The following is a 14,663-nucleotide window of genomic DNA, read 5'->3' on the forward strand; positions in this document are numbered from 1 at the left end:
GTACAATATACGGTAGTAGTGCGACTATTTCATAATAGACATGTACACACGTTTTTAATTCTTACAAATAAAAATTTTTAATTCTACCTAAATAATTGTGAGTGCAGAAACAATTGAAAGGTTAAATCTTTAGAGAATAAATGGAAATATATTAATGTTTATCTTTTATGGAGAACTCTTTTACTTATACTGAAAGGTTGTTTCAGATTTATAAACAAATATTTTTAAGACAGTTTGAAGCTAAAATAGGGGTGCATCTTACAAAATTGTTTTGTTTTATTTTATATTCCTATTAATACATAATAACCAAATGTTTTGGTGAGGTTATTCTATAATTTGTTGCCAGACTTTACATATGCATTATTAAATGATTGTATAATTACTTAAAATATTAATTAAAGAAAAATTTTGTGTAATGATATATTCCGTAAATTATTTTTGTTACTACTACTGTAAGTGTTAAAATTGATGTTTTCTATATCGAAGGGTGTCTGGATAAAACCAATAGACAGGGGAAAATTGACAATTTTAAACCACGGAAGAAAAAAATATTTGAAAACTGAAAGTTAATGATCTTAGCAGTCACATAGACATTGGGTAACTTGCAGAACTAAAGCTAAAAATCCAAGAATGCTGAACAAACCTCATTTAATTTAATTTTTAATTTAGCCTGAATCACCATCAAACATCCTAAGCCGTCTTAATGTCTTTGTTGCCCAATCAAGGCATCTGTCCCATAACCTTTTGTTTTCATTCAGCCTGATTATGTTTTCTCAATGTCTATATGACTGCTAAGATATTTGTTGCATTCTAGTTTGTTGTGTGGTTTTGTTGATGAACGTTCACCTGTTTTTGGTTTCATTTTGCAGTGATGATAATTGTTTAAACTATCATATTAATAATTACTACTTTGCGGGGGAGTTGTTTTACCATGCAAGTAGTGTACCGTGAAGAGAAACATTTTAAGATCACTGCGGGTAAAGAGACTTGAAAAAAAAATTACAGACTAAATTTTTATGTAGAATTAGTGTTAACTGATATATTTATGAGAGATGAGCCAGTGTTATGTATGTGCAACAAGTTCCTACTTAGTGATATTTGTAATAAGACTAAGTAGAAACTTGATTATCTTATTAGCAGTTATTATAGGTGATCATTTCATTGATACTGATTTGTATGTTGGTGAATATTTACTTCCTTTTTTTGTGCTTTGTATATCCTTATGGACTTTTCATATTTACAATTTTACCTGTGTGTAAATTTCAAATGATTTATTATTGTTATTACATATGGATGTGTTTAGTTGGTGTAGAATTTTGATAAAATTCAAAGCAGTTACAATAACGACAGGCTAAATGTTTCAGTGATAGCACTGATGAGGAAAAGAAAGTTTCCATGTGATTTTGGGGGAAATTGTTTTGTTCTAATAGGAGATAATTAATGTACATATATTAGACCTTTTTTTACTTGGCATAGAGTCATTCTAAAATGCAGACAGTTTTGCAGGCCAAGTGCATACATTAAACCAATCCAATACTTTTTTTGTGAGTAAACCATGTTTTTTTGCTTCTGGATAGATTAAGAATAATGGAATAAACAGGACAAACTGTAGCTGCCTGCTTCATCATAAAATATGTTGTAAAAATGCAATGACTGTTAGGCCGAAACACATATTTTGTCACAAAATATATTAGATTTTTTTAACCCTTTAGCTGCTGATTTAAATTTAATTTCAATGAAAAGCCTGTGCTGAGTTAGGAATCACTAGCAATGTTTTTTATTTTTATTTATTCAAACATGGCAAACAATTTGTAAATGTAATAAACTATTAGAAAAATTTTTATGATAAAAACTTTTTACTTAACTATTTGAAGAGTTTTCTATAAAATATTAAATATTTAATTTTTTATTATTTATAGCATTATTTTTGTTTTAGAATTTCTGGAATGAACTCACACAACTATAATTTTTTCATGATCAAATATTATTCAAACTTTCTGTCATGTATAGTGGACAATTAAAATAAAAATGAAATTATCCTTATGAATAAAAAAATGTGAGTATACATGTTCATGCATTTGTTTGTAACTTTTGCCAAGTGTATATGTGCAAGCAAGTATGAAATATAAATGAAATACATCACAACTGTGAAAACAAATTCATACAAACATGTGAAATAAAAAAATATATACTTTGAAGCAATACGAAGGCCTACTTTTAGTATTCTCATTTCATTTGTATCAGTTGCAAATAATACAAATAAACTTGTGCCTAGCATGGTGAGGAAAAGTAGCCTATCAAATATGACATAAACACTGAAATGAACCATTCCCCTTCAAGACACAAACAAACCCTCAATCCATCAATTATTTCAGAAAGATTTTCAATATTTTTTGAGGGTGTGAAATGTTTCGAAACAAGGAACAATACACAGACCTACATCACATTCCTTACAGTAATATCTAGAGTCCTTTCGTTTCTTTGGACCCAAGAGTGTGTGCTTGCAGACATGGCACACTCGCTGTGGATTTTTTTTCCCGCCATCATTTGTTGGCACAATTTCTGGGAAATGGCGAGCTGTCAGTCGAGCTGGCAGATCTCCGGAAGATGGACGCCCACCTTTAGATGTTGCACGTACTTGACCATATTTTGCGATGAGTTCCCTTGTAAGCTGAAGCTGGAAGTCTGCAGTGGTTATGTTTCTCCCTGTGTTTACTTTGTACACCACATGAGAATTCAAAACAGCTAAGTCAACTAAATGGAAGAAAATTTTCTTATACCATTTTATGGTTTTTCTCAGACACTCTACTGAACTCAATAGCATATCAACTTTGTCAATAGAGCCCATGTGTGCATTATACTCTTTCACACACAAGGGCTTTAGGACATCTACACCAGTGCTTCTGTCTACTTTGCCAGTGGGAACACGAGTATCAACATGCAAAGTAGTCAACATCAACACATCTCGTCTGTCCGCCCACTTTGTAACCATTACAGTGTCTGTGTGTTGGCTTGATGATTCCCCCTTTTTCAACTTCCCTTCAAACTTAGGCATTCCTCGTCTGTTACTGCGCACAGTTCCGCATAAGTTTGTTCCCTTTTTGTGTAGATAGTCGGCAAGCAGAGGGCTGGTATACCAGTTGTCTGTGTACAGTTTGTGACCCAAGTTCAAGAACGGCTGCATTAGAGTCAAAACAACTGCACCTGATATACCTAAGTCAGGGTCTGAAGCTACAAGATATGTTGTGGCACCGGTGTAAATTATGAAATCTAAAATATAATCAGTCTCACAATCTGCCAAAAGAAACAATTTCACACCAAACCTATGCCGTTTTGTCTTTATATATTGCTTGAATGAAAGTCGTCCTTTGAATAAAACCAACGACTCATCAATGCATAGATTTTCAAACGGGGTGAAATTACTCTTGAAGCACTGTTTCAACTCTGAAATGATCATTTCTAGCTTTTGAAGCCGGTTGTTTTGTTCCTGCTCCTCATTGTTGCAAAAATGCAACAAACGCAGGAGCAATAGATATCTATCTCTGGACATCACTTTGCCAAAAATAGGAGTCTGCAAAAGTGGGTCTGTTGACCAGCAATCGTTCAATTTTAGTTTTCTGTTTCTAGAGATAAGCATTGTTACTGCCAAAAACAAATAAATTTCTTGCCAATCAGTTTCAACCCATTTGTTTAGTCGTGAAAATTTACTATGATTTATATTTTGAGTAACATAAGAAAAATATCTGTTCGTTTCTGCAGCTATTTTTCCTGCAAGATCATGGGTAACAAAACATTCAAAGTATTCCAGTATTGAAGATTCACTATTCATATCTAGTTTCTCAGCATGAAAACCAGATAGTTCATTGTCAAATGAATGCAACTTTGGTACAAAGTGACCACTTACCCAAGCGAATTTTTTCTCCGCGGCGCGATTTTGTGAACTTCGTTTTCTCGGTGGTGGTTCAAGACTGTCACTGTCACTGCTATCACTGTTTTCAAAATCACTTTCTGAATATTCCGACTCGACTGTGCTTATCAGTTCACACATTTGTTGCGCCTCAGTTTCTGTGAGTCCAACATATCCGCTGTAATTAGCCATTGCGTAAAAAAATTACAAAATTATATTTATTTCACTTTGCAATCTAAAAGAAAACTCACAATGAGAAAATGTATTCATGGAAAATCCGCACTAATGGATTCCTTTCATTTACATAATGCACCTTTGCACTTGCCATGGCAAACAAAAAACACGTACGTAATATAATATGAAATAATAAATTCATATACACATGTTTCAAAAATATGCCATATATTTATCGAACTCATATTACAAAAGAATGCTATTCATTGGTAAAAACGTGCTTTCATTAGGCACATTTTCTTTGAAAATCACGCTATCTATTATTGAAAAACTAACTGCGTATTTAGATACACTAAATAGCGCTCCGATCGATACCTTGAAAATAGATAGCAGCATAAAAATCTGTGCCCACGATATTCACAAAGAATTGACAGCGCACGCCATCTACTGATTCACTGGTGAACTGTAGTAATTAGTTCAACTAAACAGCGCTGCATTCAACAACTTGAACACGCCCCAAGAGAGAGCAGCACTTTCCGGGGAAAAAACAGCTAACGTAAATGTACTGACGTAGCACACATCAATTGTTAACGAAAACGTAAATATACGGTCGTAGCACATAGAGTAATAAGGGTAAAAAACGTAAATAAACGGACGTAGCAGCTAAAGGGTTAATATGTAATATCGAGTGCAAAACTATATATTTTTTTCTTACTGGTTGCTGCTTCTTTGAACTCTGTACTATATGTTTTCAGTTAAATTTGGAACTTTATAAAGTATTTCTAGTCTAAACTGAAGTTGGTGAGAAAAAGCTAAACAATTTTACTGAGCTGATGTACTGTTTAATGTTTTATTTTCTTTGCAAAGTATGCATCTATGTAGGCATGTGTGTATGTATGTGATTTAAATTTTAGTAACTACTTCCTCGCTATAATTATGATATTTTATATTCCTGTTCATAAAGTTTGTCATGCACGATTGCCTTCTGTTTAAAGAGTATGCGATGTTATGTAGTTTTTCATAGGGTTTGGTGGAAGAAAATCATGTAATGTGTGTGTGTGTGTGTGTGTGCGTGCCTGCCCGTGTGTTTATGCGTGTGTGGATGCATGCACACACAGGTGTGTGCATTTTTTTTTTTTTGCTTGTGTTTGCAATTCCTGTAGTTGAAAGTTTTGAAATTCACAAAATTCAATTATATTTTCTGGTAAGGTGAAGTTTCACCCCAATGATAAAATTATGTTTTTCTTAATTAGTATGTTATTTTAAATGATATTTGGAATATTTGTCATGCTAGTCATAACATTTTATAACAAGTGACAATTTGTTGGGCCAAATTTTTGCTGCATGCTGTTAAGCTGTTGTGTCTGGTGATTTATTAATATCAATTTTTTTTATCCTAGTGTTTATTATCTCAGAAAAAATATGTAATTAGTTTTGTGCAGATCCATGAAAATTTAATAAAAAACACATGTTTTATTATTTTTTCTGAAATAAAGGAAATTAATAAATAAGCAACAAAGAAAGTAATGAAAACACTGAGGGGAAAACCTTTCTGTACTTACCTGTTATATTCCCACCTGAAAAATATATAGATACTTTGGCATATTGATTTTCCCTCTGATATGATTATCACAATTTTTATTTATAGCATTACAATCCATAGTTCTGAATATTGAGGTGGTGTTTGCTTCTTTATTTCAGTGACAGTGAGTGAACTTTTCAATTTTATAAAATTGTGTAGACTTATTACAGATGAAAAACAAGAAGTGATTTATTTCAATGCTATGGTATAATTCCTTCCGAAAATTTCTGCATTAATAACCACAAAATGTACTTGTCGTTTGGAAATGTCATGAAATGGAGATGCACAATGAAATGTTGTGAACGTGGTGTTCAGAAAGGAAACTGGCTGGAGAAATCTAAATTATCATTGGAGACGATTGTGTTGTGTTTATACAGTTGTTCAAAGAACTGACGAATGCATCATTTCGTAATAATGAGTTGACCATTGAGGCTTTCGTTGACTACAGCAATTACATGCGTGAGGTTTCCTTGTGGTGAATGCAACAGGAAGAAACTCAAATTGGAGGAAATGGCCTCTACGTCAAAATTGATGAAACCTTGTATTCCAAAATAAAAAATAACCCCTGTGTGTTATATGAACAGTGGGTCTTTGATGGACATTGCTGAGAGACTAATGAATGTTTTTAACACCTGTTCCAAACAGATCTCAAAACACTCTTTTGCCACTAATTTGTAAAAGAAAATTAGACTTGACTCTATGTCTATAATTGTAAGTGATTTTTGGAGTTGGTGTGAGGGTTATATACGTGATACTATGAATCATAGAAATCCACTTCTTGGATCCGCAGACGCTACAACAACTCAAACAATTGAAAGAAAGATTGTGGGGCAACAAAAAGAGAAGAGAAACAAAAAGAGAATTCCTGATATCTTAGGTACATAGCCAAATTCAGCTACGAGGAAAAGGCCCATTTGTTACAGTTTTAAATGAAATTAAAGCAGTTTACAAGTCAGTAACAAAAGATTATCATTTTTGGATTTGTAAAATTAACCTGTATATTATAGATTCATAATAATTATAAAATAATTGATTCAATATCACTGTATCATAATAAATTTGTTAGGTGTGAAAATCGATTTGGTCGGTGGTTGGAAGGTAACAGATAAGTACTTTATTTTTTGTGACAGAAGTACATTCTGATGTCTAAATTTTTTAAATCTTTATGTTTTAAAACTTATGAATATTAAGCTCAGTCATGTAAATTAGTTTTTAAAATTACATTTTTTTCCCAATATTATCATTTAATGTAAAACTATGGTTTAATAAAGCCATTTGATGGAAAATAGATGGGATTTTTTTTTTTTTTTTCAGTACTTTTTTGACTTGATTCTCAAGTTTCATTCTTAGTAAGGACCAGTAACTGTATTGCAAGGTTATCATGTGTTAATTTGAAGAAAAATCGAAATCAATGTTTTTATCACTTAATTTTTTTGAAGCATAAAATATTTTGGCAATTTGTTGTGTAATTTGTGATTTTGGGCTTAGTGAAAGCGATGTGTTTGTTAACGTAGTTTTGACCAAATATATAAAAATCAATGCTCCTCAAAATCAAATTTAATAAAAATGGTAAGGTTGGAGAAAAGTTTATTGAGTGATACACATTTACTTATTTGAATGCATTTATTGACAAGTGTATTTAAATACATACATACATACATGTGCCATCACCTGGCCTCTGTAGAAGGCCCGGGAAGTACCGGACGGGCGCTACGGGCGTCGTGGTACTGCTTTTGTCCGGGGGGGGGGGGGGGGCAGGCTAGTGGGACACTGGGCCGTTGGTGATGGGTCATGGGTACTCTGCCCCCACGTGCCCCACCAAGTACGTGGCTGGAAATCTACCCTGAAACTCCCGACTTGGCTGTGAGGCCGCTCGGCCGTGTGGAGGACGGAATGGTGCGGAATAATCTTAGACGACACAGTTTATATTAAATTGGCTTTAATCCACGGACTTCTCCGGTGGTACGCATGGGTACGCTGTACTGCCTACACATACACTATGCTGTGGCAGAACCGCTACAAAAGCTATGATAATGTGCTATGCGGCGTCTGAGCCGTTGTACAATTACACTAACACGCTGATTACAAAACAAAACACGACTCTTAACATAACACTGTAAATTTTCCGCGGCAGTCTCGCGGGGACGTGATTACTAGTTTGCCAGAGACGGCCAGCGCCGAAAGTTAATTGTCTTAGGAGGGCTCAATGAGCGTGATTTAAATTCTATTCTACACTTACGTGAGGTTGTAGCCGGCAGGCCTATGTGCTGCGATCCTAACGAAAATTAGTTGGCTGGATTCGGCCAGTGCCGTAAATTGCGTGGTGCGCGACGCGGTGCGGACTCACCGAGGAAATGGTCGAGATAAGCCGGAGTCTGCGAAATACACACAGAGTCTACGTGAGCAGCAATGAATAGGTTTGGTTATTAAATCAAGTGCAGAGTGAACGATCGGTGGAACAAAATTGAAGGCTGCTCACGGACACACGTCTTGACCCGGCGCGGAGTGGTTGGAGACTGCCGAACATGGCCGCCTCACAAGGGAGGGAAACTTTCACCTCCTTTGTGAGTCGGCGCCAAAAACTTATATCAATTTAATTTGCTCTATTATAAGCTAAAAACACGTTCCAGGTGCTCAATTAAAGGGTAGCACCTGGCAATTGGGTGCTTAAGGCTTAACAACTGTTTTATAGTATTTAATTATTTGAATTGTGGCATCAAGTTGGCGACTGTAAATTTATTAACATATTGTCTCACTGTGAACTGTTCTAGTTGGATTTCTCATAATCTGACTCGATCATTGTCACGGGCACTTTAATTAAGGCCAGTGGCCGCGGTGACTAGTAATGAGGTTCGTTGTCTACTCCATGCGTGCGGTACTCGCACGGAGTAGCTACGACGCACTTGTTTAATGCCTGTGAATTAATAATTGTGTCCTAATGTCTTGTTCCTTAATTGTTTTATGGGGTCGAGCCCCCGGGATTTCGTGCCCTGAAGTTTATTTGAGTCTAGTGGGGTCACGGCTGAGGCGCTCGCCTGACTCATTCCCGCTGGGCTGGGGTTGCGCTACGAAAACGGGATCTGGTACTAGCGGTGCGGAGCACGGGCTTAGAGGCCATGGTCGGGTCGACGTCACATGGACATGTACAATACACATACATATTACACAGACCTACATACAAACAAGTGTAGATGATTTCCTAAGTATTTATTCCTTAGCAAAATATGTTTAAAACAAAGAGCCTTTTTTTTAGACAGTATTTCTGAAGCAATTACCACTGAACAAGTGCGAGTGGTGCAGAACCCGAACACATAAAAGACAATTTTGAGCAAACTGCTACATACACCACCGAATAGAAAACTTTTTTTAATCCTTAATGCAAATTTCATGTGCTTACATTACCTACTTAGGGTCACCAGTAAAGAAATTTCCTTTGATAATGAACATTGTACCAAGTTACCTCCCAAACCTTGAAATCACTGTTTGGCTTTTTTTTTCCTGCCATATTATAGTGAATGATGTTTTAAAAATTTAAACCATCAGAGACTATGTACCTTAAAATAGAACGTACAAATTTAATGTAGATTGGTTGTTTATTTTGTTCACAATGATGAGTTTATCACTGCATACTGCGGTGCTGGGTGGGCAACGTTCCAGCTCGCTCACCGACCTCTTTACGTCAGACGCATGCAGCCAACTAATGCGCAGTGAGCGGGAATGGCTTGCCTTATGTACTGTAACTAACTTGAGTCTGCCACCGCTGCCAAAGGTAGCGCACCCTGTCATCTTCAACTTTTGCATTTCCCTGATCGACGTCCGTTACTTTAATTCATATAAATTGTTTTCTTTAACGTCAAGGCTTATACCTTGGCAGAAGACCGTTCAGACTAATCGTTATTTAATTCAATCGCCGAATATTTTGTCATACAAACTGTAACTTTAGTCCAGCACACTTGATGCCCCGGACCCCATATTTGATCAATTTGTGCCAGCGGCTTTTATAAAATTTCTAAGTAATGTGGAGGATTTTAAGTGTGTGTAACGTGAATAAGAGCAATGATTGCTAGTAACTGTTTCTTTTATACGGACAAACACGAGGATAGACATTGTGAAGACTGAGTGTGTGGGCCACCTCCAAAAGCCTACTCAGTTGACTATCTTAATATAGCATGCCCATTAAATATTACAAAAATGTGTCATGTTTTGACTGGATCAGAACAAGAGTGGCAGTCATATAGGCTATGCACATTTATTCGTAAAACATAGATCTATTCCAAAATTGAAATGCACTTGCAATGAGTCCATTTATATATAAATTTCGCTCAGATACAATTAAAATAAAGATTATCCTTTTTACCCCTCCCTATCTTGCAAAAACCTAGCCAACATTTTTACCATGTAGAAAATGTTGAAAACAGCATACACCAATAAAAACTAGCATAAGTAGTATCAAATAAATATGGCAGAATAGATAGTTGCTGAAATATTTTGCGATAAATACATATTTTTTTCCAAGCAATAACTGTCCCCAAAATAATTGTCAAGAAATTGTCCATAAAAGTTATAATTTTGTAATGATTATAAACAGTGCAGTGATTATAAACAGGTTAATGTATAAATTCATAAATTATTTACTGAACCGAGAAATACTGCATAAAAGAGATAAATAGAATTATTACAAAAATTAACACACACTAATGAGAAAGATTCATTGTGATTGAGCCCCATTCTTGACGCTGTCAGAATAATAGGGTATTAGCAAATATCTATTGGATTTCAGTAATTGCGCTAGAGGAATTATTCAGACAGTGTCAAGAATAGGGGTCATCTTCGCGTGAAAACGTGAAATGACTATTTGTACACTGTAGGCCTTTAAAAAATGCACAAGTGACCAAGTCAAAACATTAATTTGTTACATGAAATAATATCCGCATTGATAATTTTTATCAAAATATTGTAATTAATGATGCCGTTGACCGGGTTCTCGTGTTCGAGACCGGGCGTGTGTCCTGGCGGGAAATTGGCTCTTATTGAAATTACGTTCCGGGAGAGCGCCAGGCTAGCTCATCGGCTAACCAATGGTGGGTCTTGTGGGTGCGTGGCCCCTGCGTGGCCCGCTAGGACCATCGGCCGAGTTCTTGGATGGAGGGGCCCTTAGCTGGTGTAGGGGTGCTCAGTTCATTAACAGACACAAACTCGAGATTTAGATGACCGTTGGCACGTCGCGCATGGGGGGTGCGGAGCGGCCGTTTAATTAGGTGAATTATTACAGTCACAAATTACACTTGCACGTCGCACAAAGAATTACTTTACAAAGTTACAGTTAGTCTAATATGAGTGCTCTAACGCACTGTCACTATGTTACGCCCTCACGCCAGTCGAGGTTGAGGGGGAGGTTGATTGGAGGCGGCCAATCCCGAAAATGGTTAACTGGGCGGCGTCCGGATTCACTCGTGGGAATCGCGGCCCGCAGTTAAACTAGATACAAAGTTTACTCGTAGTTGTCGTCGGTGTCTGTGCACTCGACCTTAGCAAAAGTTCGCTGTTATCGGGATTCGGCCCGTGCCGTAAAGTGGACTGCCCCGCGTAATGTCTCCTGCGGGGGTTTAAATTTAAGCGGCTGGGTTAGGCCCTACACCGTAAAAGGACCGGGGACGCACGGTGAGTTAACGTAACGAAGCAAAGTGATTTGGTTTGAATGACTATATTTACCAGAAGTACTGTTCGGTGTTGACAAAGGATGATGGCTCCCCGTGGAACGCACATCCGCCCCGGTCTGCGAGTCGCTCGGTACACTCTTTTCTATGGCTCGGTACTGGCGTCTGGCCTTGGCGCGAGGGAAGGTCTCAGCGTTCTCGCGCGCCAAAGTTGCCAAAGTTCCGTTATTCGGAAATTATTTTACTAACAAGAAGCTGAGAGCAGCTCTAAATTTACACATTAATTATTAATGATTAATCTAATTGGCAGATACTCTTTAAGAATTATGGTTAGCAAATTTACGTAAGTTAAGTTTAAATAATGAGTCACACCAGAGACTGTTCGTCACTTGTTGACTGCTCCAGTGGTTAGTTACACTTAAAAAAACAGGGAGGTAATATTTACGTTACACAACACTATAATAATTCAGGCTGAAGGCCGCTAGGGAGACACTCACAAACGTATTAACGTAATTTCACACGTAAGTGACTCGGGCACTCCTGCGTCGCACTTTCCTTGGGCGGGGGTTTTAATAAAAAGTGGCGTTACTATTAAATTAGGTCTGAATTTTAATGAATTGGGGTCTAGATGTTTGATTAATTATGCATGGCCCTTGGTTCTACCTGATCAAGGACGTATCTGATCCTCAGGGGCTCGTTTGACTCGGGTGGGCCATGGCTAGGGGTACGTTCCGTTAGCGGGGTCGGATACTGGCGGTTGCAGGTCGGGCTTTGGGGTGGCCTTCGGCTGGACGACGTCAATGAAAAAATATATATATAAAACCTTAATCAATTTGTCGCGCGAGCTACAGGTGTTCAGCAAGTGGTAATTTTCGTTCGTTGTACTGAATTGTGGTCGTGCTGCACTGTGTCGCACTAAGTGCGTTTCGCTCATAGGCACGACTTGCACACACCCTGGTGAGGCGACGATGAGGCATAACGGCCTGTGCAAGCACCGATGGGTGTTGTCAAGTTGTAAAGTCTTACGTCGTCTGGCCGACGACCACCCCAGAGCCCGACCTGCACCCGCCAGTATACGCTCCCGCTAACGGAACACACCCCTGGCCATGGCCCACCCGAGTCAGGCGAGCCGAACAGCAATTAAAGGCAAAACCGCGGAAACCTGAGTAGACAAGAGAAGAACCGTACCCATTCCTCCTGAAACATTAAATTAGGATTTTAGCGACAATAAAATCTCTTCCAGAGACACCCGTTTGGAGTCTAGCGTAATGAGGTCACGCCTGGCGCGAGAGAGGCCGAGCCTCCCTCGGACGCCATGCCAGTTCGGCAGTTCAGCGCAGCTCATGGACCGGGGCGGACCTACGTCCCACGGAGAGGCAACATCCTTTGTCTACATTGAAAGTAACGTCCGGTAAATATAGTCACTAATTAACCAAACCCCTTTTATTACTTAACCTCTCCGTGAGTACCCGGTCCCTTTTTTCGGTCCAGGACCTAATCCGGCCGCATCAATTTAAAGACACCCCGCACCACACTTGGTCAATGGGGCTGCTCTTCAGCATACGGCACGGGCCGTCTCCCACAACGTACAGAACTTTATTTAAGGTCACGCGCACGGCGCTGACCACAAACCCGCAAGGGAACTTGGACAAACTTAATTGCGGTGCGTGTTTCACCACAGTGGGCACAACACCCGCGCCGAGACATTTGCATACGGGATTGGCCGTCTCCAATCGCCCGCCCCCTTAATTCAGTGTATTTTTGTATCCCGTATTTTGTACTGCTAACTTACGTTACCCGAGTAACGAGTGCCACGTAACTTGTGCGCACCCCCTTAATTCAGTGTATTTTTGTATCCCGTATTTGGTATTGCTAACTTACGTTACCCGAGTAACGAGTGCCACGTAACCTGTACGCGCCCCCTTAATTCAGTGTATTTTGTGTCCCGCCTTTGTGTTACGAAATTACGTTACCTGCGTACCCAGTGAGACGTCTGAGACATAACAGCATCCGAGGCCACGTAACGCGGAACACAAACAATACGGCGCCACGGAATAACAAGTAAAACCCCCCGGGGACCTCTGTAGAGTGTTGTATTGTGTACGACTCGCTCCTCTGAATAAAAGGTACGACACCGCCACCTCAACTCCACGTCTCTTATTTAAAATCATCTCACGCAACACCGCCGCCGGCCCTAGTGGGCCACGCAGGGGCACATACATCCACGACCCCAAATTCACGACTAGAAACGAGCTAGTCTGGCGCCCACCCGGACAACACAGATCAAGAACCGCCTTTTCCCACTAGGAGCCACACCGGGACTCGAGTCCGAGACCCCGGACGACGGCAAGTCAGTAATGCTTATTTTTTCATTTAACACCAAAGTGTGTCCCCTGGGGTCTCATGTGTTTACGAGGACTAGAGTAACATGTACAACCAAACCCCAGTAGACTCTTTCTTCTTCCACTAGCCTGTATATCCGAAGTCAAGTACCAATTCATAAACTTACACCATATGTTCTGCAGTTTGGTTAATAGGGCCTAGCATTCCATAATAGTTATAATGTTTTCCACCCATGCCTTTATGATTGTTGTCCTCGCCGGTTTGAGCTAGGTGGGTACTGGGTATGTGTTCCATGGTGGCTCTGTATCCATTTGTCTTACTAATTGGTAAGTTTTGACTTACTTGTAATTTTTTTTTTTAACTTTAAAATGTGATTTCCTAGATTTGGTGATATTTTATGCTCAATCATCAATGTAATAAGCATGACCTAATACTATTCGAAATAAATCCACTCTTTGTAATTGTAAACGGAAGTCAATTTAATACAAAGTTTGTAAAGAAATTTATTTTTATAAATTTTGTATTGGTTAACTTGAGCAAATGTAATTTTTCAAAATGGCGGTGGAACGTTTGTTGTGTTTTATATTTTGTAATTATCACTTTATATGACCGGAACGTCGTCTTTGTTGTGTGCTGTCACGATGTTTAAATTATGCTTTTATGTTATTTACACGCAAATTTATTGTGTAGTCGAAAATGTATTTTAAAACTTCAGCAAATTTAGATTTGCCGTTAAATTAGTTAAACAAATGGGTGGATATGAACATAAACGATAAATAGAAGATTATGTTTTATGTAGACTACTCATTTTTAAAATTTTTTTGAATTAAACTCTCAAAGATTAGATAATGTTAATATAATGGTGTTGCAAGGTACGAAGGTGTGTCGTTCTTGAAATGGCAATATCTGTCAATGGTATTGACAGCTTTAGATGTGTACCGAACATCATGGAAAACAAGGTGGGAGTCTAATTTTGATTATATTTTGAAGTCTAGCTGAT

The 14,663-nt window shown here is 38.2% G+C and overlaps 1 protein-coding gene across 4 annotated transcripts in view; it reads left to right on the forward strand.

Annotated features, from left to right (window-relative positions):
* Positions 1–14,213: 14,213 nt before the first annotated feature.
* The window catches only part of LOC134536004 (zinc finger protein Xfin-like), a 68,665-nt gene continuing 68,215 nt past the window's right edge, over positions 14,214–14,663 (forward strand). For all 4 annotated transcript variants that reach the window (XR_010075742.1, XR_010075743.1, XM_063375497.1 and 1 more), the window contains exon 1: positions 14,214–14,622. Coding sequence is in view for 2 of the 4 variants with exons in the window: in XM_063375497.1 (XP_063231567.1) it covers positions 14,560–14,622 (63 nt within the window). In the remaining 2 variants the exon portion in view is untranslated. The remainder of the gene's footprint in view (positions 14,623–14,663) is intronic.

This window comes from Bacillus rossius, chromosome 10 (genome assembly GCF_032445375.1).
Source record: "Bacillus rossius redtenbacheri isolate Brsri chromosome 10, Brsri_v3, whole genome shotgun sequence".
Classification (NCBI taxonomy): Eukaryota; Metazoa; Arthropoda; class Insecta; order Phasmatodea; family Bacillidae; genus Bacillus; species Bacillus rossius.